This window comes from Sciurus carolinensis, chromosome 17, assembly GCF_902686445.1.
Source record: "Sciurus carolinensis chromosome 17, mSciCar1.2, whole genome shotgun sequence".
In the NCBI taxonomy this organism is placed as follows: Eukaryota; Metazoa; Chordata; class Mammalia; order Rodentia; family Sciuridae; genus Sciurus; species Sciurus carolinensis.
The window spans coordinates 50,614,073-50,639,346 of NC_062229.1; the positions used below are offsets into that span (position 1 = coordinate 50,614,073).

At 45.9% G+C, this 25,274-nt stretch overlaps 1 protein-coding gene across 2 annotated transcripts in view; it reads right to left on the reverse strand.

Annotated features, from left to right (window-relative positions):
- The window catches only part of Galnt15 (polypeptide N-acetylgalactosaminyltransferase 15), a 42,433-nt gene that overhangs the window by 12,158 nt on the left and 5,001 nt on the right, over nt 1-25,274 (reverse strand). For both annotated transcript variants that reach the window (XM_047531893.1, XM_047531894.1), the window contains exons 2-6: nt 14,021-14,187; nt 11,120-11,324; nt 5,585-5,752; nt 3,697-3,814; nt 2,126-2,320 (exon numbers count right to left, since the gene is read on the reverse strand). In XM_047531893.1, the coding sequence (XP_047387849.1) occupies nt 2,126-2,320; nt 3,697-3,814; nt 5,585-5,752; nt 11,120-11,324; nt 14,021-14,187 (853 nt within the window). The remainder of the gene's footprint in view (nt 1-2,125; nt 2,321-3,696; nt 3,815-5,584; nt 5,753-11,119; nt 11,325-14,020; nt 14,188-25,274) is intronic.

The following is a 25,274-nucleotide window of genomic DNA, read 5'->3' on the forward strand; positions in this document are numbered from 1 at the left end:
TCATGGGAAGAAGGTTGAAGGTCTGTAAATAATTTCCATGCTGCTGCATTGAACTGGCTGCAGCCATCATACCATGTCCTAGCGTGCCTGCCTGGCGGAGGTTCATCCAGTGCCCTAGAAACTGTGCTATATTGAACGCTTTTTAAAGAATTCTTTATAAATGAAATCTGTATCAACATTAATTGTCCTCTGAAAGCAAAGGGCAAATACTAACATCCCAGGAAATAATTAAAGAAATGCTTTGACTAAACGAAAGCTAAGAGATTAAAAACCAGAGCAGCTCTGTGAACTTCTATAGAACTCTCTGGAATACCACCTGCTCCCCATTGCCAACTGGATAGAACCTAAAACCTTAGCCTCACCCTCACCCTTAAGGGCCGGAATCACTCCTCTGGATGTCCTGTGGACGTCTGAGATGAAACTGTTCAGATACAGTTCAAACATCACCTTCCCTAAGGTGTCCCTCATGGGCTTGTCTAAGATGTGTCAATCTTATCTTTATGGACACTGTCCCACTATGGGAGCTCCTGCCCCCATCAGGAATCTGACAGTGTTGGGCATGGTTCGGTGTCCCCTGCAGGACCCATAGAACAGCTCCAAGGCACAGGGCAGGTGCTCACTTGACCCTTGTTGATGATTAGTAGCCATGACAATGAGGATGATAGTAAATACACAGGCAGGATTTCCCTGGTGCCATGCACTCTTCTAAGGACTTTGGATATATTCATTGATTAACTTATCCCAACAACATAAGGAAGATTTAGCAAGTCAGGAAGCAGAAACACTAAGTGATTAAGTAACTTTCAGGATCATACAACTAAAAAAATCAATATTTAAACCTAAACCATCATGTGCTCACAGTGCTTAGGAATAACTAGTAGACTTCTAGAAGGTGTTTGGAGTTGAACATTTACCACAGACAGAGAAGGAGGGAATGGAAGAAGAAAAAGGTGCTAGCGAAGAAATGTGTGGTGTCCTTGTGAGAATTTTTCCTGCATTTCAGGTCCCTTCTTGGAGTAAATAAGGAGACTGTCAATTGTAGCATCACTCTGTGCCACTCTGTGCAAAAAATGTCACTCACTCATGGGGATGAGAGGGAATTGTAACCTGTCTAGACCTTGGGACTGAACTGAGACTTTGTGTATCATTAGCATGTCCCCATACCCAGGGCCTCACACATGACAGGTAAGCACCTTACCACTGAGTCATGTCCCCAGCCCGGCACTTCCCAGTAAAAGAAACAAACAACCTTGAGGTTCAAAGAGCACCAACAGCCCAAGCCTTGGAGCTGTACTCCTATGAGGAAGCAAGTGGATCTAGGATAAGCAGGGGCAGAACCCAGAGGACCAGGGAGGAAGGGCAGGCACAGGGCTCCTCCATGGGGCATCCCTGTCAGACTATCCCCTGCACTCAGGGAAAGGCCTAGTTGTTGGCTATGGGATGTCTCTGCACTTAAGGGTTCATGCTTTCATCTACAGCATGAGATCCTCATGTTCAGCTCACACTCAGCACTGCTGGCTGGTGAGGGGCTTGTGGGAGCTGTTCCAGGTCCATTATGAATCCTGGGGATCTCACCCTTGGAGCACCCACCTCAGTATGGCAAATATTAATGAGAGCCCACAGCTCACATTAAAAAGCATTTATGTTTCACTCCATAAAATTGACCGATTTAAAATGTACTAGGTGGATTATTAATCAAATGTTTCAATTTTCAATTTTTGGACTTTTTTGGACTCTTTATTTTTATACTTGCATTTGTTTCCTGTATTGGATAATTCCATAGCCTTGAGCACTTTGCTCAGGATGAAAGGCCCGTGGAGACATATCTCATCATTTATCTGTATCCAATCTATCCTCTGGCCCTGTGGTAAAGAGTTACATCCCTCAGAGGTCATCTCATAGACATCAGGGAGCTTTATGCCAAGATCAGCTGTAATGTCCCCTGGAGATGCTTGGAGAGACAGAGGACAGGCCCTCCACTTGAGAGGGAGCAACTCAGGGAAACTCAAGCCAAAAGTTTCCATTTTTTCCCTCCAGGCAGGAGGGAGGGGTCCTCCTGACCCAGCCTCCAGTGGGTGGCCCTATACTGGGCACAGAACTCCCTGCTGCTTGACTCTCTTCTTACCTTGCTTAAGACAAAGGCCTCTGGGCTGTTCCTGTAGAAGGTTTCTTTGAATGTCCCCAGCCAGATCTCAGCAAGACGGACCTTGTTCCAGAGGATGGCCTCCTGGTCAAGGGAGGAGTGGATATCCTGATTTCGGTAGACGTGCCCCACCCGAGAGCAGGGAAGGATTTCAATGGAGCCACCACAGAGCCAGGCCTGTCACGAAGGGAGAAAGTAAATGACTCTACCCTCCACTTCCAAGAATGGTGGGAAGGAAGGGACTCTGTTGGTCAGGGTCTGGTGAGATGCACAGAAATCATGAGCACAAAATGGTCAAGATCATGAGAGTACTCAAGGTGGAGTTTCCAAATCTGGGAATCTGGGCAGGGGAGTGACAAGGTGGGAAGAATGGGGACAGTTTTCCCAGAATGGAATGCAGGGGTGAGGGGCCACACCCACACAGCTACCTGAGCACGCCACCATGGAAACAGATGCGCAGATTCAGCACTTGAAGAGAGGCAGCCAGGTGTATTAGCACCCTACTCCCCAAAGGATGCTTCCCCAGGAAAAAGATGCCTCTAGTTGTCAGAGAGTTTCTGAAAGCATTTGCAGGCTTCTATTGCAAATGCACTGGACTGCATGTGGTAGATGTGAAAGTGAGCCTTCCTTAAACAGTCTTCCCTACTTCCAGAAGTTTCTCCCTGCTCCTCAATGCTCCCTCCCACTTCCAAATGCCTGAAGTTCATTTGACAGGAAGCCTTTCATGCCTTTCTTAAGGATAAAAGTTAAAATGAAAAAGTGGTAGGATAGGTAGCATATGAACTGAAACACACCCAGGAGGGGTTACCAAACCTTGTGCCCTAAGGTGCCTCAGAGACCTCTGAGAGCCCCTGGGATATTTTTTTAAATTTTCTGAGAGAAATAGAGACAAAATGTCTGTTGGACACTATGCGAACAAAAGCTCAAGGTGCTCATACTCAACATCATATCTCTGTGCTTTTGATGATGAATGTCCTTGTTGGGTTGGGTTTTTGGAGGCTGCTGTGATTTAAAAAAAAAAAAAAAAAAAAAACTATCATGGTGAAGTCAATGTGGGGCAAAAAATGACGGGTGTCCAATCTGATTCCAAAGTCTGAGAAATTAAGCCGTACCCAGCAGGGACTAAGTTGTTAGGACAAATACTAAGTCGTGTGGACCAAACTACTCAATACACAGAATGGGTTGGTAGGGTTGGTATTTGTTTGGACTGTGAGTACTGAAAAAAAAAATTGAGATGCCAAATGTGTTATGAACAGAGAATACACAAGAATCTCTGTAATCTTTGCACTAAGATGTAAATGATTGATAGTACGTCCTTTCCTGACAGCAGGTTTTGAAAGTCAAGTTCAAAGCAGGGCCTAAGAGAGAAGGTGAAGGGTGAGAAATGGGAGGTTTGACACACCTCATTGTCATGAATTTATACTTTGGCCACAGCCTCATCCCTGACCCAAGGAATTTCTGATGTCTGCCTTCAAGCTGTAACCACACACATGGCTCCAGAGACACCCCCCCACCCCACCCCCCACCATGTCCTCCCTTGATCCAGGACATACCTTGAAGGACATTTCAAGGTTTTCACCACCCCGCAGTGACATGAGAGGATCATAGGCTCCAGTGTTTTGGAAGTAATGTCTGTCCACAGCCACCACCTCTCCAGGTACCACAGGGCTCCTGTGGAGAAGATGGGCAAGAGAGGACAATTCAGAACCCGGAGCACAGCAGGTGAAGCTGGGGCTCTCCCGGGCAGGGAGCTCCAGTGGGCTGACTCTGGGTTCAAATGAACCTCAGTGCTTTTAATTTTAAGAATGGAGCAAAACAACAATGTCAGAAATCCAAACATTTTGCAAAAAGGAAACAAAAATTGTCCGAATTCTGAAAAGCAGTATTGTAATGACTACTTGAAATGATTTCCAACTCTGTTACTCACTATTTGCCCTTCTTGGGTGAGGGATGGAACTTCTCTGAGCTCAGTTTCCTCACCTCTAACTGGGATAAAATAGTGTTTCATAATTGGGCTTTGTGGAAATTTGACAAAATAAGTGATGTCAACTGCAAAGCACTGTGGAGACCATATTTTAAATGTTCACTAAATTTTGGTGTCATAGAGCCCCTCTTCCTTCTCTGACACCCATGGGGGGTCAGTGTGTTTTTAATTCAGAATTTTTTTGGACTTTAAAAAGTCATATACTGGGGCTGAGATTGTGTGTCAGTGGTAGAGCACTTGCCTAGCACATGTGAGGCACTGGGTTCGATCCTTAGCACCACATAAAAAAGTAAATAAATAAAATAAAGTTATTGTGTCCATCTACAACTGAAAAAAAAAGAACATCACTTTAAAAAGAAAAAGTCATATACTGTGGTCTGGGGTTGTGGTTCAGTGGTCAAGCGCTTGCCTAGCGTGTTTGAGGCACTGGGTTCAATTCTCAGCACTGCAAATGAATGAATAAATAAATAAATGTCCATTGACAACTAAAAATATTTTTAAAAAGTCATATACTACATATAAGCTCTGGTTTGACTCTTTAGTCAAACATACCAACATTTCTTTAGTGAAACATTCAAATATTCACAGTAAGTGGGATAAATCAGGCTGTGCCGCCACCCACATCAGTCAGGGTAGTTTCCTCTGCCTTGTGAATTAGGAAAATATGCTTGTTTTTCAGAACTCTCTGGGTTCTGCAGTTTCGAATAGTGGACTATAGGCTTGTACTTACAACACAGCACAGCATAGTAGTGAAGCAGATGGTCTCAGGAGCCTGGCTGTTCAGGTTTGAACTTCAGTCGTACCTCTTACTAGTTTCATGACATTGAGCAATTTATTTAATCTTCTTGTACACCAGATTCTTAGAGGCAGAGACAACCACCCACCTACCCCTCCATGCCCTTTCAGAACTCATGATCAGAATCTAGGAGCTTAATTAAATGGCTGTTGTCTTACACCACTAAGTTTGAGGTGTTTTGTTAAACAGAGAAGATATCTAGAACATCTTTTTTTAACAGAATAGTTGTCCAAAACCCAAATATGTGAATGACTCATGAAACTGGATGTATTTTGAGACTTATGATGTTTTAATATTCATCCTGCTAAATTCTTCCTTTATACCAAACAAGAACTTGAAGTGAAGGCATTTCCAATGCTACCTGGTGAGAGAACTGGGTCAAGCTCTGCCTCTTCCACTTTTCCAATTGGGACATCCACCAAAGCTCTCTGGAAGAGCCTCACTGGACTCTACCAATATAACAATGATAATAATGCTTACTTCTGAGTGCCTGGAGCTTTCTAAATGCTTTTTACATATTAACTCATTTGGATTTCACAACAATTCTATAAAGTACTACTGTTATTATTCTCAATTTACTAATAAGGAAACTGAGGCACAGATTACCTTGTAAGGAAAGTGTGGAATCCAGGAAAGGGCAGACTGTGCCATGGGGCCTCACCTGATGGGACTGATGGGGGATTGGAGGGCCTTCCTCTCATGCTCTGGCAAAGGTTCCCAGTGGAAATCCAGCTTCCAATCCAACACCCCACGCTGAAGCTCCTTGGAGGGGTAATATTGGAAAGTCTTCCAGTCAATCACATCTATGACTGGGGACACCACACGGCTCCTGGAAAGAATTGAGGAATCAAATAAAGGATGCAAACCATTTACTTGCCAGGGGACGGAAACCAAATCCATACGTGGGCTATCCAATATGGCAGCCACCAGCCACTAGTGCCTATTGGGCACCTAAAATATGGTATAAATATAAAATACACACTCTGATTTCAAATTTAGTGTGAAAAAAGGATGTAAGAAAACCTCAATAAATTTTATACTGATTACATGTTGAAATAATATTTTGGATATATTGGGGTTACTAAAATGTATTCTTAAAATTAATTTCATCTGCTGATTTTTACTTTGTAGCATGACTATTAGTTTTTCTAAATTACACATATGGCTCACATTATATTTCTGTTGCATAGCATCGTTCTGAAAACCATGTTTTTCCATAATAAATTGGGGCCCAATTTGTTAAAGAGTATACCTGCCCCAGCTTTTCTTTTAAAATCATTTTTTAACAGCATCAGGAGACAGAGGAAATGTGTCCTAGACTCAGCTCTGTCACTAATGAGCTGTGCTGTGTGATCTTAAAATAGCTATTACACCCCTCTGGCCTTAGTTTCCTCACTTGTAAAGTGAGAGGTTGAGCTACCTCCCACAAAAATCTTTCTCAGCATAATATTCCAAGATCGTGGTTCTTTTTTGAGAATCAAGAAAAAGTATAGACCCCCTCCTGAGAAAATCGCTTATATGCAAATGATTGCACACAATGTCAGAGGACTCATGGACTCAATCTAGTTCTTGTTTCTTCCTGTATCCTAAAGCTTCCTTGGCTTGAAGAATCAGGATCACCAAGCCCGGGAGGTGTCCCTAGAGTTAACGTTTGTATATAGGAGCACATGGTAACTATAAGCAAAGCAAAGTCCTGAGTCTGGATTTATTTGTTCATTTCCTGCTGCTGTTGGAGGCTGTATTTTTTTGCATACTCTGGAGATAAGATCACAGAGAGAGCGATATGGAAAATTGGCACAGGTTGAAATTTCACTTTTTCACTAAACAGGCAATCACCCAGGTACACCAGGACTGCTCTCTACTTGCTCAATATCTCAATTATGTTTTTATTCTGGCCCATCACAACAATTATGTTTAATATTTGTGTTGTAGAATGAATCCAGCCTGAACTCAGGAGTAGCTAAAGACACAGCTCAGGAAAAGCAAGCTTTCTGGAAGGAGATATGCCAGCCACAAGCATTTACCCATCGATTTCCATCTCTGTTTTGTCCATCTTGAAGACAGCCAGGGCGGGAGCAAGCCCACACAATATAGACAGGACCAGTTATTTGGATCCAATCCCAGAATCCAATTATCTGCGTTACTCTGTGGCCTTAAGTGATTGACGCTGGTGTGGGGCATTGCGGTATCTATGTTTAGAGAAAAAGATCTAGATAGGTTTTTCTTCCCTTTTTCACATTGTTCCACTGAAAAGCAAGGGGAATTCAATCCTTCCAGGTCATTACTATTTTGGGGTACCCTGCATCGATCTAAGAAAATCGTGAATCAAGAATGAAAGAGAAAGGAAAGAGGGTACTCAGACTTCTTCCCCAGTCTTCACCTACCATGGGGATAAATTGGATAGAGGGGATAAATTTGGCTATTTGCAAAGCATTTTGTGGAATTTCAGAATCAAGAGCCAGGGAAGACTTGTAGCTGAATTCTGAAGAATTGCATCAAATTTGTACCACCTTTATCCATCCTAATAGGACAAGAAAGGAAAGGGCATTCACACAGTCACTTTATGCTTCAGGCTGTGTACTCAACAAAGGTGGGCATGACTTTTTTTGCTCCACATTTTTTTATTGGTGCATTATAGTTGTACATAATGGTGGGATTTGTTGTTATATATTCATACAAGCACACAATATTACAATATAATTTGGCCCACGTCCCTCCGCAGCAGGTATGACTTTTTATCAGTAAATGAGAACTCAGCAACTCATCATATTTCTCTTTTTGCTTTGCATTTCTGGAAGCTCAGTGTCATAGGCAAATCTCACTTCCAAAAACTGTTAGCCCTGATTCCCAATATCTTTCTTTCTGAACTCCCCTTTTCTCCTGGAGTTTGAGTGGGGACGTGGAGATGAATCATGAGCCTCCTTGAGTACAGGTAGATTAGAGAAGAAGAACAGAATGTCAAGGAGTGAAGGGAGAGATGCTTTCTGTTTTTATTCCCATGGATCACAATGCTGCCTCAATCAGGACTCAATTAGTAACTAATTCATAAGACTAGTGACTCAAAAAGTGTGATTAATTTGAAACAAAAACACCCCACAGTCTTATATTAGCTTTGTTTTTGTACCCACAGTTGTGTCTGGTGTTCTTGGAATTCATTGAATGTAAACTAGAAAAGCAACCCCTTTTGACTTGGAGGAACCTACCAGTGTCTGCTCATCCATCATTTTTCCCACTTGTGAATTTTCAATTATTATATATTAGCATGTGTTAATTGTAAAAATGGATGGAATTCACTGTGATCTTCCCATACATGTATATGCCATTCATTAATCACGTCTGATAACCCTTCTACTCTCCATCTCCTTTCCTGTCCCCAACCCAGGACTCTTCCCAGTCCCTAGAAGTCCCTCTTAATCCCAGGCAGGTATAAGGCAGAGCCTCTGGGAAGCCTTTCTAAGTTCCAGGAGGACAAGTGTTTGGGTTTCAAAAGATAAACAGAGGCAGTCGAACTGTCAACAAAAATGAGTTTACTGAAGTGGATGAGGGTAACTAATAATACCCTGCTGCCCAGAGATTCCAAAGCTAACCGCATTTCAACATTCCCAGTCAATGCTTTCATGACGGTGAAGGATAGCCCTCGTTTACCTCATCTCTCTTCACTTTTCCTGGACCTGGATGTCCCTCCAGGTCCGCCATTTTGAAAGTTCACACATATTTTTGTTTTTTTATGTGGGAAGGTCTCTATACAGAGATGAGGTAGCCTCCGAATTTTCTCCCAGAGTTCTTGCTGCTCAGGGGTGACTCCAGAACTGGTGACCCCAGCACTTCAGGGAGAGATCAGAGAATTCGTTGTGCCAAGGAGTGTGAATAGAATTGGGGGCTGGAGAGTTTCTTTGGGGCACTCGGCTGCTCCCCCAAGGAACTGGGGGTTATCTTGATGCCCTTCTGCTCTTTTGGAGGCACATAGACGTTCGCTCTCAGGCTCAGGCACAGACACACAAAGGGGATTCCTGACTGTGCTTCATCCTTTAACCTCTTGAAGGGCAGAGAGGTAGGAGGAGCTCTGTTCCAGCCCCACCTCGTTTCTCCCCACCAAGCAGGATCAGCCTTGCCAAGTGCTAGGTGACTTAAGGACTTGATGTCTCTTAGGATCCAATCCAGTCTTTAAATGGGAGACAACTTGGCCAATGTCTTGAAATGACATTGTCATTAGGCCCCTACTGAAGACTCCTTCTCTTTAGAAACCTTCATTTTTCTAACTGTGTGACTTCTACTCCTTGACTTGGGCCACTGGAACAGGCAGTCAGCATAAGGCCGTTGGGAGCTCTAAAAATACAAATGTTCTTGATTTTCATCATTCTTACTTTATATAGAAACTGACCATCGTTGGCACCTCCCAGGACTGCCCTAAAACCAACTGCTCACAGAGAGACTTTGTGTAGAGTTGCTATGTATAGTTATGGGGGTTGTGCACTGCTCAACCCTAGAGAACACCTCTAATATTATATATACTATAAATTTGCATATTTATTTGACAATTTTCTGGCAGTTGGCATTTTAATGTCCTATTCTAACAAAATCAGTAAATTATGACAAATTTTCTGAGGAATGGTAGTAAAGGGTGAGGAGGAACAAAAAATTCAAAGAAATAATTCAAAGTTGCTAGTGGTGGACCTGCTCCAGGGACGGGGTAGGGAATCAAGATTGGACACCAGGGTGTGGAGGGAGTTGCGACTCTGAAGTAACTGGTTTGTGGCTTATCACACTGCTCACTCTTAAAGACTTTTCCTCTCTTTTAGACACTAGGTCCTCCTCATCTGGGGACAGAAAGTCTCTTGACATGAGCCTCAGATGCATCTAGGTCCCCTTTTCTGACTGTAAGCAGCTGCATCTGGTGGCCTCTGTGGCTTTGCTTTCCACGAGATGAACTGCCTTGGGAAACCCACGAGGGCTGTGTGGGAGAAACGCAAGCCACAAAGGGGTCACTGCTGTGCCCAGTGGACATAAATGAAAGTTCAGATTCCAGGCAGGTCACTATTCTTTGAAGTCCTCACACCTGAGGCTTACGAGCTGGACACTGGGAAGCAGAGTGGATGGGAAGCCATGAAGGAGGTGTGGGGCGGGTGAGAAGATAGACATATCATGTAGAAGAGAGGATCTGAGGGAGAAGGCAAGGTAGGAATACAGCAGGCTCAGAGGCCGTGTGTGGGGTGGGGGGAATGGGGAGAAAGGTTTGGTAAAGGGGCAAAAGAGTTCAGGAAGTAGGTCTATTCTGGGTCCTGGAAGGTTCCCCAGAGACAGCACTTATTTCCAGCTGAGGAAATGAGGTATGGCCTTGTCTTGCTCCCTCAGCCTAGAGCGAGGAAGCTCTGCATTCAAGAAATGACACCAGAGTGACTAGCAAACACAAGGGACTCAACATCCATGCTTAACATGTGTCCCACAGTTGGGACCAGCTTCTCCAATTCTTAAAAAGAAATCATACACCTGGAAGCCCAGCAAGTCGGGATCACGGGTTCAACTTAGTGAGACCCTGTCTCAAAATAAAGGGCTGGGGTGTGACTCAGTGGTAAACACCCCTGGATTCAATCCCCAGTACCCCTCCTCAAAAAATGTAAAAAGATAAAATGAAATCATACACAGTGAGAAGAACACTGGACCCAGAGAAGGAAAGCTGACACAGCTGCCTCTGGACACCTTTGCACATCCTGTCACTTCTCCCCTGCAGGACACAGAAGCAAACATGTCTGCCTGAGCCACCACTTAGGGGGTTACTGTGGGAAGATCGTAAAAATAAACATACATAGGAATGAAAAGTGCTAGGGCTAGACACACCTAAGACTTAAAGTTCACCTTGGGGTTCCCAAGGTTCATAAAGGAAGCCCAGGACACAGCTCGGTCGCTAGTGACTGTGACCCTGGGGGTGTGGTCACCATCCCTGCAACTCAGGTGTTTTCAACAGTGGGATCATGAGGTAGGACAAGATGGTCTCCAAGGTCCCTCTGATAGCCTCTGATAGGTCTGTGAGACCAGGATGGGAATTAGGAATTAGGAAGTGGGACAGCATCTAAGTATGCCTCCAGGGACACACAATCACTGTGATTTTGAGATAGTCTTCTACATGGAAGAGTGACTGAGACTGTAGGCTATTTCTCTCAAACCCACCTCTCACTCTGCAGACCCCAGAGGGCATTACCTGTCACCAGCTATTCTGCTGAGCAGGGGCTCCAGCCAGCCCGGGTGGCACTCGCAGTGGGCATCCATAAAGACCAGCACGTCCCCGGTGGCCCTGGTGGCTCCCAGCATCCGGGCCCTGATGGCACCCAGCCTCTTATTGCTTCTGAGCAACTTCACACCTTCCAGCTTGGCCACATATTCACTGAGAGCAGACTTGAGTTGTTCTGGAATCGACAGGGTTCTGGTCAATGGGGTCACAGATGCCATAGCCAATGGGATTATGATGACCATCGCCAGGGTCACTGACGCCAACTATCTCTTAGAAGTCATGGCGAGCACAAGGGTCCCGAAATTCAAATGCATTATTACAGGGTGGTTGTTGCTAAGATATAAGATGCTTCCTTAGTTTGGAAGGGGTCACAATTCTCTACACCAAGGAGGGATGGTGTACAGAACCAGGAGAGGAGAGAACGTGCTAATGTTCTCTCATCCCCTAAAACATCCACTCAGACAATCACATGTCCATGAATCCTGTCTCCAGCTTTGCTCCCAGGGACCCAACCTGAGACAGTGGTCAAGGCAGGTAAAGACAGAGTACTTGTTTAATCAGCATCAGAGAGGTCACTGTGGTGTTTGCTGAAGTGGTCTCACTGTAGTGATACTGTGGTAGGAAAGAATAGGAACTTTAGCAGTTTAGGATCTGACAGACTGTGGCTTTGCACAGTGACACAGCAGCTCTGCTTACTGACATTTAACCACAGAGGCTTGCAGCAGCTAAGGTGCCTTACAGATAACTGCAGTAGCAGAAGCAGAAAACAAAGCATCCAGGACAGAACAATCCCACTTTTAGGCTTAGTGCAGTAAAATTTCCTAAGCCATGTGTGCTAAGAGTCCCTTGACTGTTGACAAACTTGTATCATATAAGGAATGTAGAATGCAGCCTCCAATAGAATTGTACCAATGCCCTTGCCTTGATGTACCCAAAACTTCCCTTCTTAATGTTATTTAGGAAAGAATCTAGTGAGAGCTCCAGAATAGATTGAGGAAGACTGCAGGGGCAGTTTGAAATTCTCAGAGTTTTTTTTAGGCAGATGAGAAGATCACAGGGGGTAGAGTGCTCAGAGAGAGCTGGTAGCCCTTGACCTGTTCCTCCCAGAGAATAACAGGGAAGTCCATCTGCAGGGGGTCTGTCATGGGTTGGGCATCCCATGCATTTTCTGGTTTAATGATTCAATGTGGAAATTATTACCCTGGATGAATAACCTGAAGCTTGTCTAGCTGGCTCTACTAAGCTCCTGTGACTGTCACGTGAGGCGTTTCCAGGGAGCCTGCAGCAGCTTTGTGTCCCAGTTCTCCTCAGGTGTAAAGCAGGGTTGGTAACCTCAGGTGGCTGTAAGGATTAGATGAGGACTGTGCGCGTGGTGGCTGTGGTCTGAACTTTGGGTCTCAGCAGGTACCAGGTCACTTGGGGCGAGTGGCTTGGGGTTGAAGGGAGCCAGTGCCACCCCTAGTTGCAGGAAAGGCCTTGCACCTCAGTGTGGACAGGAAACACGGGCCTCCCGTGGACAGAGAGCCAGCCTAGTGGTGAGGGGCAGAGGGAGAGCTGGTGAGGAGGTGGAAAACATTAATTTCTGGGCATGGGATCCAGATGCCTTCTGCGGGGGATTGCTCAGCGCTGCAGATGTTGGAGGTAGCCACTTCCCCGAACACCAGCTCCTCTACTTCCCACCCTCCTGGAGGACCCAACCCCAGACAAGCATTGGAAGAGCGTCTGGGTACCTTGACCAGCTGACCCAGCCCCGTCCAGTGCCTGCTTATCAGTCCTGCCCAAAAGCCAGCCAGATGCAGCTCAGGAACCCACACACTCCCAGAGCCTCTGGCTAGTCTGACTTTCTGCCGTGGTCAGGTTGGAAAAAATCCTGTCATGAAGACCTTAGAGAAAAGAGGCCTGTCCTCCATCACTTCCTTTAGAAGCTTGCTTCTCAGGACTGGGAATGTGGCTTAGTGGTAGAATTTCTGCCTGGCATGTACAAGGTCCTGAGTTTGTTCCACCAGATAAAACAAAACAACCATGTTTTTCAAACCTCAGAAAATGTTCAGCTTCCCTCCAAGAAGCCTCGTCTTCCTACAAAGCTAGAAAGGGCCTGTGGAGTTCATTTAGTTAAGTCAGAAATGTAGGAAGCAAAAATCAGAGCAGCAGTTTTCAAAGAGTAGGCCATGGACCAACAGCATCAGTATCACCTGACTAGAAATAGGAGTTCCTAGGCCCAACTTCAGATCCAGAAACTCTGGCCCTGTTTTCACAGGTCTGCCAGGAAATTCCCACCCAGCCTAAGTCAGGTATGGGCTTCTCTGTGTTCACCTTCTTTTCAGGCTGTCCCCAGTAGTATTTCTTGTCACTTCTGGAAAGCATTTGAGCAGATTTTGCAGTCTGGGCTCCGAGCCTTGATTCTACCCACTTGGCAGGACTCAGCTTTGATCAGTTTTCTCCTCTGGCCCCCATCTCCCCGTCTAGACAGTGGTTGAGTTGGTCAAAATAGAGTGAATTGTAAAGTTCTTTACCCAAGTTCTAGAATGCAGTGAGCCCTCAAAAAATGGTCACCCTCTTGTGACTCTTCAGCATTTATTGGACTGTGTTGAGACCGGGGCCTGAGAGAGAGACCCTAGTGGGACTAGACTGCAGAGACCCTCCCCAGGACCCTTCCAGAATTTTCCACTTACTTGGCTTCTTCCCTTTTTCTGTCTGGCTTCCCCTGCTGCCTTACTGGTTTCTCCTAGGGGCTCTTTATTAAAAAGTTCCTTGCACATGAATTCTCACCCAGAGCTTTGTATCTGGGGAACTTTGCCTAAAATGGTCCCCAAACCCCCCTTTTTGCATGGGACCCCCACGCCAGCGAGCCTGGAGGAAACCCATAGCTACCTTGTTGGCTGAGGTCATCCACGAGAATGATCTCTTTCAGGAAGGCCCTGGGCGCTGTGTCAAGAATGCTGTGTATGGTCCTCAGGAGGGTGGACCAGGCCTCGTCATGGAAGCAGAGGATGACACTGGCCGTGGGCAGGCTTTCCTCAGGATGCTGCTGCAGACACCTGCAAGAAAGAGCCAGGGAGATGTCAGGAGGAGGCGGCCCTCATCCTTGAGCTCACTCAGCAGGCCTGGCTGGGCCTGCCCCAGTCACATGACCTCACCCAATCCAGGCCGTCCTTGGATTTTCTTAAAATTTCCATGTACCCAGCACCTTAGAGTGGCGCCATCCACTAGATCCCAAGAGCTCCTTTATTTAACTCACACCCTTTTTGTTGTATTTGTGGGGTGTTGGCACCATTCTTGGCAGATGACCAACCCCATCTGTACCACAGGAATGAATGACATTACCAACCTCTGAGAGCTGCCACAAGGCTTAGGTAGGATGATGTGTATTATTGTCTCCTATGAACACTAATTGTCATCCATTCAAGGACAGAGACACTATTTTCTTCTTTTTTATCCCCACAACCTAACTCAATGGCTGGCACACAATAAACGTTAGTTCATTGTTATTAACATTTGCGTTGTAGACCACCAGCCAGACACTGTGTTTGTCCTTTTGCACATATTACTGCACTTTCAAAATAAGCCAGTGGGTTGAGCGATCTCAGCTTCATTTTACAGTTGAGGCTCAGAGAGGGGACAAGAGTTCCCAAGGTCATACCACTGGCGAGTGGTAGAGAAGGATTAGTCTACCTTCAGAGCTCTCGTGCACTTACTGCTTTGCCAAGCAATGGTGGACACCCAGGGTGCACTGCCCACTCAGGGGCTGTCTGAGCTTCCCTCCCTTCTGTCCAGATGAGTGGGCTGCTTGCCACTTGCTTTGGGTCGGTGGAAAGTCTGAGTGGGCCCAACGTGGAATGAGTTGTAATAACAACCTACTATGTGGAACTCACATTTATTCACAAAAGGCGCTTTCCTAAAATGTGTTTCTGAAGTGCTTTCTTTTTTCTTTAAAATCATGTCCCTCTTCAGAGGGACGCTGGCATAGGGGTTATCTCAAGACCCTAAACCTCCAATAACCTCCATAGGGCTGAAAACCCTTGATACACAGGAAACCTGCGGTGACTCTCCAGACAAAGTCCTGCCTGCAGAGAGGGGTCAATTGGTTCTAGGTAAGTGTATTCAGGTAACAGAATACGGAATTCCTAGATGATTTAAAAACACACCGACATCTCACACGCTTGCTACGTGTTTTTGTTGGTTTAAGAATGTAAATGCCATTTCTTTCCATAAAAGATTTGAAGCCTCTTAAGGGCTAAGGTATTTCTGGAACGAATTTGAAATTTGCTTCTGAGTTTTTTGTAGCCAAAGTGAAATGGGACACTGCATGCCAAAACAGAATCATCACTCAGAAAACTCATGTTCCAGGTGTTTTAAGGAAAGCAACGCTCTTTCTAGTAATTTTTTTCTTCCAGTTTAGAACATCTGATTTTGAAATAGTTTAAGACTCACAGAAGTTGCAAGAATGGTGCAGAGTTCTCGTGTTCTCTACAACCAGCATCTCCAAATGATGTCTTCCATAACCATTCAGTTGACCAACTATTTAATTGTTCCATACCATTAACTCAATATGGAGTATTTAGATTATACCAACTTTTAAAAATGTTTTTATTAGAGCATTATAGTTATTCCTAATATTGGGGTTCATTTTGACATATTCATACATGCATGGAATGTAATTTGCTCCATTTCAGTCCCCAGTACTTCCCTTTCCCTCCCCCACCCCATTTTTCTTAAAGGTGAAATTCACAGTGGTATAGTCATATATATACATGGCATAACTTGGTCAATTTCATTCATTAAAGAGATTCCTATGGACTGTAGATGATGATGTCCTTAGAATCATCCTTAAAACAAATAAAACAATGAACATATTTATAAGAACTCTTATGGTCTGAGTTCAGGGCTGTTAAAACAACTTGTCCGACATGGAAATGGCTTCCCTGTAAGGTTTTAGGAGAACCCCAGAGCACGTGGCAGCCTTTGCAGAGTTCTCTCACCCCTCCATCCCCCTCTCCCATTCTCTCTCCTCCCTATTCTCCCCTGCCAGAGCTTTTCTCCTTCAATCCTCTGACTTCCAGAATTTCTACTCTATCCTCAAAGCTCTCCAGCCTGCTCACAAGTGGGTTCAGAGTGTCCTTTGTGTCCTCTCCATTTCTTTGGCTGTGGGTATAGGCAAATCTAGGGGTCTTAGGACCAGGGCTGGTGGCTGGGAAAGGACAGATTTCTTCAGTGAATTCAGTGGAATTGGAAAAATAAAAAACCTACAGTATTATTCAGGCATATCGCCAGGAAGTTAGCCATGTTCTAAGATAGGAAGGGAATTTGAGGACAGAGAGGCTTGGATTTGGAATTCCTGTGGGGGCATTATAGTACAGGGCTGCCCTGCCTGCCCACAGGTCTGGGCCCTTTCTCCAACCTAACCCACAGAATGTGAGACTTGGAAAGGAGACGTGTGTGTCCCTGTAGTAAGGTGGTCAAAAGATCTCAGACTTTGGAATTAGACATATTTCGAGTTGAATCATCACTGTGCTGCTTCCTAAGTTTCCTTGGGTAATATACTCAATATTTGTAAGCATCCATTTCCTCATTTGAAAAAGGATAATAATATTTGCCAGTTGTGCCTATTGTGAGAATTGAAGAATAATAATAGAACTCAGTGACTATTTTGTTGCCATCTGGGGGAAAAATAGGATGTATTTAGCACAAATACTGTTTTTATGATCATCTCCGTGAGCTGTTGCTATCTTTCAGCAACTCCATGGCCTACTGATCTATTTTCACATCTGGTTTTGCACACCTGCACAATGGGAATGCCAACTGTGGCCATTTTGAAGTTTTGGTGAGGAGTAAGTCTGACAAAGTACCCAGCACCAGGAGTGTGGCACGGATCCCCTCAATGAAACAAATTCTCATTTAAATTCTAATTCTTTAAGATCACATTTCTTGCAAATTCCCCAAAGTCAGAAGATAAGAGTGTCCTACTCTGCTGAGTAGCTGGTGACCAGGGTACCTGACTTCTCTTTGGCCTTCCAGAACATTCTCTGGGTAACCACAGTCTCTCCTGATAATTCAGATTATGTCACTGGAGTTTTGCAACTTACCACTTGTGCAAATGCCCTAGGGAAGTCACTTGGCTCTGGGTGCCTTAGTTTCCTCAGAACAGGAACAATAGCACTCACCTGCTAGGGCCTCTGTGAAGACCAAATGACCTTCATAAAACATTAGGGAAAGCACGGCATGTTTGCTGCCATGATTAACAGACACACCATTACTATAAGATTCTTCCAGCCTTGAGATGCATTGTTTTTGATTCTTTGGGGTCCCTTTCCAGTAGATGGAAAATCAGGGAAGTAGGCATTCCAAAGAGAACTTCATAGACTCCTCTTGGTCCTGAATTATTTTGGGTTTCATGAGCAGATGCTAAGTGTGTTTTCATAGTGACAGAAAAGATGGCATTATAAAACATGGAGTTATTCATCTATAAATGAGGATAAGAAGTTGAGTTACTTTAGAGGGCCATGTGAGGATTAGATAAGCAAAGAGTTAGGTTGTGTGCTTTGTCCACAGCAAGCTTTCGATAACTGAAAGCTGTTACTATCGCTGTGAGCTGGCTGACTTCAGGCACTGTAAACTTGCCTCTGAGGTTGTCCGTCAGTACCTTTCTGCAGTTTGGGGACGATGAAGGACCTGGTCAGGTGCTTTGGGAATAACGATTGAATTTCCCCAGGCATTATCCCACTTAATCACATCCCCACCATTGGATCTGTTGCATTGCTTGATCCCCAGCAGGTGCCACACTGAGATCACCTTGGGATGGTGCCTCTTGGAGTTGTGCAGTACAGTCCCTTACACAAGATCACAGGCGATGGAGGCCACCAGAGTGATTGAAGTTCCCGTTCCCTGCTGGACCTGCAGTAATCCCCGTAAAGTCCTTGCCTGACAGTGAAATGCTCCTTACCCGTCACACAGCCACTGGGAGCGAAAGCCTCCAAACTCCTTGCTTACCCAGGTGGTTTTGGTGGTTCCCATTTAATTTTGTTAAAATGGAGGGCAATTTCCCTTGAGGAGGAGAGGTCTGTGAGAGTGAGCATCCACTCACCCCATAGCTGATGTGAGTGTGCACAAATTGGGAGAATGGTAAGAAAAGATCTAGGCAGTGAGTCTCTATTCACCGATGTTCAGCAATCCTAGACCCCTGATGTCACCATTAGGATCCTGAAGCAAGAGGGTATGAAGAGGGAGGTGGGGAATGGGGAGAGAGAGTGCTGAAACCTGTCCCCCGCTTTGTAATAGACCTGCTCTTCCTGCTTCCTCCCACCCAATCCCTTAGAGCTTTGGATGGTGAGGATGAGGGTGGGCAGACCAGAGCTAGGGAGAATCTGAGCAGCGATTCAGTGAACTCACTGGAAGCCTTAAAAAATCCTCCAAGATGCAACCATGAGGATCTCCTAAAGGGCCTTAAAGTTTATCTAGGCAACCCCTCATCAGTTCGCCAACCCCTGTGTCCAGGAACAGAGAGAGAACACCAACTCAAGGTCTACAAGGCCTGTTGGGCAGCCTGGTGGGCAACCCTGAGAGCCAGAGACCCACCTAAAAGGATCAGCCTATGTCACCAGAAGGAAATTCAACCCAGTTTTGCCAGGTCTTCCTGGTTTTCAGAAAAAGTGGGAAACCTGGGTTGTTTATGTAAAATTCCCTGATAATTAAATGTTTATCACTAATCCAATGTTTAAAAAAATACAAAAAAAAATGTATGGCCAAACACATATGTCTGTGACAGGATATGATCTGTGGCCACCATTCTGTAACATCAGAGTTACCCACAAATGCTCTTAACATTTTGCCCTTTGGCCTTCTTTCCCCTCTGAGAGTTGGTATTAATACCCAGTACCCTCAACCCCTGGAGCAGAGGCTGGGTAATGCTCAGGAGCATGTTCCATGTGGTCTCCCAGAGTTCCCGGGCAGGCCTTGGAAACACACTCTGCTCTGTGTTCCCAGGAGGTCTTCCCTGTGTTCCTAGGATCCCTGCAAAACAAATCCTATCTCAGGTCTACTCTGGGTGTACCAAATCTGGTACCCAAACTAAGATAGTCCCTGAAATCATGGAGCTTATATCCCATTAAACCCATAACCAAATCACTAGTCAACAGTGGTAGTGGGTGCCGGAAGGAGACGCGCGGGAGGCAGGGGTGTGAGATCAATGCGAAGCCCCGAAGGATGGGTAGCACAGGAGGGTTCGGGTGGGTCATGGCCTTCTTGGTGGGGGAGGTCACAGCCCTGGTCAAGGCCCAGGGCAGGAAGGGGCTCAGCATGTACCAGGAACTGAAGGAAAGACATTCTAAAATTTATTTCCTCTTATCTGGTCTAAAAATCACTGTAATAGCAATTTTCTATTTTATGATCTAAGCCACTTCAAATCCTTTGAAGGAACAAAGAAGGTAGGTAACTGAAAAAGGGACCAAGAAGCAAGTGATCCGGGCAAGGGAACTCAAGCAAGGAAGTCCCCTTGGTTCCTCTGATTTTTTAAGTTGAGAGAAATGTATGGGACTCTTGCATGAGCCACACAGAGTGTGCCACAGCATTACCGCACCAGTCAATGAGGTAGTGGGTGGCAAAGGCTTTCAGATTTTTTTTTTTTTTTTTTAGATACCAGGGATTGAACCCACGGGTGCTTATTAACCACTGAGCCACATCCCCAGTCCTTTTTATTTTTTTATTTAGAGACAGGGTCTCACCAGGTTACTTAGGGTCTCATTAAGTTGCTGAGGCTGACTTTTTGCAATCCTCTTGTCTCAGCCTCCAGAGCCACTGGGATTATAGGTGCACACCACTGCACCCAATGGCTTTTGGATTTTATAAGCAAGGCCCCAAAGCAATTAGGTTCTTCTGCAGAGGATCCAGAAAGAAATGTATGTCTTTAGTATCAAATCATGGGGCTATTTTGGTTGTGCTTCAGCTAGAAATCTGGTGAATATTTTACTATCTTGGTTTATATGTGTTGCATAAGTTTCCAAAAACCCAATCCTGACCTCATTCATTCATTTTTTGAGTGGCAGCTAGGGCTTTGGAATCAAATCAAACCAGGTTTGAATCCTGGCTCAGCTGTTTACATCCTTGATTAGCCAACACAGGGGACCCATACCTTTCTCCCACCCAGGGGTGGGGCTTGGATTCAAAGGGATAATCCTGGTCCCAGAGAGCGTTTCAATGCATATCAGCTTTATATCTTCATAAGCCAGATCAGAGGAGTCCCAGGTCCTGTCCTTAGACACAGATGCACGTGCTCTCTCAGGGCTGCTCTGGGATTCCCTTGGAAAATGCATTTGGATGATGATTCTGAAGAGAATGAGTCACAGCATGGTGCCTGATGGCCTGGCTGAAACTCTAAGGCTCTCCCCAAACCCCACTCACTGGGGCAGGTGTAGGAAGATTTCTCCTGGGGTTTCTCAAGCTGTTTTGGGGTTACTGACTCCCAGATCCCACCAAATCAGCAGGGGCTGTCCACTCAGCTGGGCTTCCATATTTCAAGCCCTGATAACAGCCTGATTGCCTGTCTGCTCTTTAGAGTTGGGCTAAGTCTTGAACAACTTGTATAGTTGTTGATTTTTTTTTTTTTTTTTTTTTTTTTGGTTCAGTGAAGGAAGGAAGACATTGTTCTTATTCTCAAGGGGTACATACATAAGCTGTCATTAAAATTATCAGGAGCAATACTGTAGAAATAAGTTCCAACATGAAGAGAAACTCCAGGCATTGAGTCCAGCTTATCTGGTAATTTCTGGGACTCCTCTTGGGAATACCAACTTCCCGGCCTTCCCTGGGGAGACTAGGGCTGGGACACAGCCTGGAGAGAAGTATGGAAAAGGGTGGATGGAGTTCGTGTCTGCATCTGAGGCTAAGGCTGCCAGCCTGCTATGCTCCATTAGCAGACACAGGCCTCAAGAGGTGTATGCAGGTCCCTCCTCTTTGTGGGGGTTACCTGAAGACCCCCCTTTCTGAGGAGCTCCTGGGAATGCATGGCTTGTTCTGATCCTGGTCCCCAAGCCCTGGGTCAGAGATGGGCACCCACTGAGAGTCACCAGTCTGAACACTGGCTCGAGGCCTGTGCTGTGTCCTGGAGCAATGGCTCCATCTGGTAGGGACAGCCTCTTCTGGATTATGACCAGAGCCTCCAGGTTCTCTACCTCAAGAGTTTGCATTTCAGATGCACAGAGAGGGATAACAGATGGTAAGACAAAGGTGAGGCTGCAGAAGGCAGATGGCAGCCATGCCTCTCAATATCAATATTAATGTGTACCTGAATGGCCCTGGAGATGGTCAAGTGCAGATTCACAGTGGGCCAGGTTGGGTGGGCCTGCAGGTCTGCACTTCTAGTAAGTTCTCAGCTGAGGCAGATGCAGTTGGCCCCTGTTCCACTGCTTGAGTCAAAGGCAGTGGTGCTCAGTGGTAAAACAGTAGTAGGTAAGTTAACATAGAGCAGGGTGCTGGAGCAGGGTCCTGCCACCTCCTGATGAAGAATGTCAGGAGGGACAAGGCCCTCAAAGTAGTATGGTCTGTGAGTCTCTCACCTGTCGCCTTCCTCTGGTCTGGCCTGGACAGTTCCTTGTCCCTTCCTTACTCCCCATGTTGTGGTAGGACAGAATGGGGACTTCAGCAGTTTAGGATCTGACAGGTTGTGGTTTCGCATGCTGACACACGGTAGCTCTGCTTACTGACATTTAACCACAGAGGCCTGCAGTGGCTAACAGGTCCCTGTAAAAAATAACCACAGTAGCAGAAGCAGAAAACAAAGCAACAGGGACAGAACAATCCCCCTTTCGCTTAGTGCAGTAAAAGTCTCTAAAGTGTATGAGCTAAGAGTCCCCAAGCTGTTGACAAGCTTGTACCCATGTAAGGAACATAGAATGCACCCTTGACTTGATGAACCCAAAACTTGCTTATATATAAAACAGTAAAAGCCCTGCTGTGCTCGGGGCTCAGACTTTGAAAATTATCCCTCTGGGCTATGGTGCCACCAATAAAGTATTGCTTCTAGATCTTTGTGTCCTGACCCTCATTTCCCCCTACAGTGTCCACCTGCATAACCCCATCATCTTCAGTAACTTGAGTGTCTCAGCTCCTTTTCACCTTTGAGGGCCTTGACCAGTGGTTCTCAGGCCCAGTTGCCCTTAGAGTCCCCTATTTAATTGTCAGAGTTGGAGCCTGGCATGATGATTTGTAAAACTCTCCAGTTGATCCTAATGTGCCACCACGCCATGAACTACCAGCCTCATCAGAGATTCTCAAACTTTAACATGAATATAAATCACCTATGGATCATGTTAAAATAGACATTTTCACCCAGGAGGTCTGACAGGGGCCTGAGTGCCTGCATTTCCGGTGCTGCAGGTCTGAGAACCACATGTGGAGAGGCTCTGTCGTAAATAAAACCAACTGTCTCCTCTAGGAATTAACAAAAGGCAAGGTGCAGGTAGGCCTCCTCTAATGCGATCCCTAAGGCCAGCTAGGTTTGTCCAGAAGCACATGACGAAACTCTCTCACGCTGGCTATCTGAGTGCCTTGACCCGAGGGGAATTACTTAGCCCTGAGCTGACCACAACCCCTTTGAGGGGTGATGGATACAGAGAAGGGGTGCCCCATCATGGCCACACTAGCCTGAAGGACTAAAAGCTTGGAGCTGGTGGATTCCCTTCATGGTGTGGACAGCCAGCCCCAAGAAGCACAGCTTGACCATGTTGGGTGTTTTCCCTCTTTTTAGCAGGAGTTGGGGGTGGCAGGCGGGGATGGCTGAGCTGAGGTCCAGCCCTGGTGCCAGCCCAGCCCACTCCTCTTCTTGATATTCCCTCACTGTCTCTAAGGTTGACTGATGTCCTGTCCGTTGCCTCCTCTCTCATTTGCAGGTCAGACTGACAGAGCCAACAGAGGGGCAAGGACTCACCCTGGATGACTCAGGACCTGGAGGGACAGAGGCTTTGCAGAAAACTGAATGGACCTGGTGATTTGCAGCATTGCTTACTGCTAGACAACAAAGCTGTGGCCGAGTGATTCTCTGGCCCCTGTCCTGCCCCAGCATGGCCTTTCAGGCAGGAGGGAAAAAAGAGGGAGGAGACCCCTTGCCAGCTCTCTGCAGCTGCAAAGTGTCCACCACCTGGTGCCTCGTGGCCCTGAATCTCAGCCCAGGTGGCACAGCAGAACCACCTGGGAGGTTTAAACTCTCCAAGCCCAGGTCTCAGCCCAGAATATCTAGATAAGAATCCCTAGAGTGGAGTCTGAGCATCAGGACTTTTTAAGTTTCTCCAGATAATTCCAGTGTGCCTCCAAGTTTGTGAAGATTTAGCAATCCCCAGGGACAGAAAATAACTGGTAGAGAAAGGATGGTGATATGAGTCCCCAGTTCTACCTTCTCTCTGTCTCTCCAAATTACTTCCCCAGCATTTTGAAGAATAAAAGGGGAACTTCTGCTTGGACTTTAATACTGGGGGGAGGAGATCATCACATGTTTTATTGTTTTCTCTGCAATCCCATGTAAGGCCATCATTATCACTCTGTTTTACAGTTGAAGAGACTGAGGCTCAGTGGCTAGCGCAAGGTCAAACAGTAAGAGGTAGGAACAGGAGTCAACTCCAGGGTCACTATTCTATGAGAGTATGAATTAGTCACACTTGTGGGTTCAGAAAACAAGGACTAGACCCATGTGTGATGCAAATTATAAGTTGGTACAAACAGAATAAAACTGACTGCAACTAAGCCGATATTTACATTTCACACAAATCTCCCAGGATCAGGAGGAACACTATGTTTCTCTCTGCCTCTCTTCTCTATTTCCTGATTCCAGTACCACCTCTGTGGAGGAACCTTCCTAAACTTAATTACCTCTCCACTCACTTTCTATACCAGTAGTTCCCCGAACTGTCTAGCATCTGTCTTTAAAATTCATATTACTTGTTTCTGACTCGGAACTATGGAAAGTCTCCAGTGAGGGGGTCTGAAGGCTCCGTTTTTAACATTCATCCAGGAGAATCAGTACATATTTTGGAAATCAGTAGTGTCGCTCATTGCTATTGAATAGTGGCGTCGGTGAGAGCTTAGCCCCTTGGGCTGCTGCCCTGACTTACTAAATCACACTCTGCTTTGTAACAAGCTGCCCAAGTGATTGGCAGGCCTGCTGGAGTTTGAGGAGCTCTGCTTTGTGCCTCAGAGCAGCGGTTTTCAAGGTGGCTTCAGATCAACAGAAGCAGCATCTGAGAGCTTGGAGAAATGAAACGCTAGGCCAGGCGTGGTGGCACACACCTGTAATCCCAGCAACTTGAGAGGCTGAGGCAGGAGGATTTCCAGTTCAAAGCCAGCCTCGGCAACTTAGTGAGACCCTAAGCAACTCGGTGATACCCTCTCTCCATATAAAATATAAAAAAGGACTGGGGATGTGACCCAGTGGTTAAGGGCCTCTGAGTTCAATCCCCAGAACAACAACAACAACAACAACAAAAAGAGATGCAAATGCTTGAGCTCCAACCTGGACCTACTGAATCGGAAGTAGGCGGGGTGGAGGCCAGGAATCAGTCCTCTGAGGGCTTGGATGCACACTCAAGTTGGAGAGCGGCTTCCCTGGATGGTGAGATGTGAAGCACTTGCTCCCTCGGAGCCTCTTTGATCCTAGGAATCCATTACCCTATGCTGGATGCCAGGGTGATCAAAGGACAGCTGGGGCTGGAACAGCTTTTAAAGCAGCCAGTGCTCGAAAGGCTAAGTGGCCAGACTTGGTCCTCCCCGCCCCCTCGTTGGCAGCAGCTTTGCAGGGCTAAAATAATCCTATGCCTCGGACTTTGGCTCCATCTTGGGCCCTTCTCTTTATTTCATCTGTGTATTCTAAATCAGTTGTATGCCCTCCCCACAGCACAAGTGTCCCTGTGAGTCTGGACTGTCTGGTAAAGAAGGGATCCATCAGAGTGGACTTACATCACCCCTATGGATACCACACTCTAAGTCTCACTTCTTTCTCTTGCAGAAGATTTTCAAGGTCTCCCTTCATTGTGCGCTGAATCTGCTGCTTCGAACTGAGGTTGATTATTTCATGGAGTGCACCCAGTTCCTCCGGTGCCCTGTGGTGAGACACCAGGTGGCCTCAACTCCTCAGAATCACCAAGGA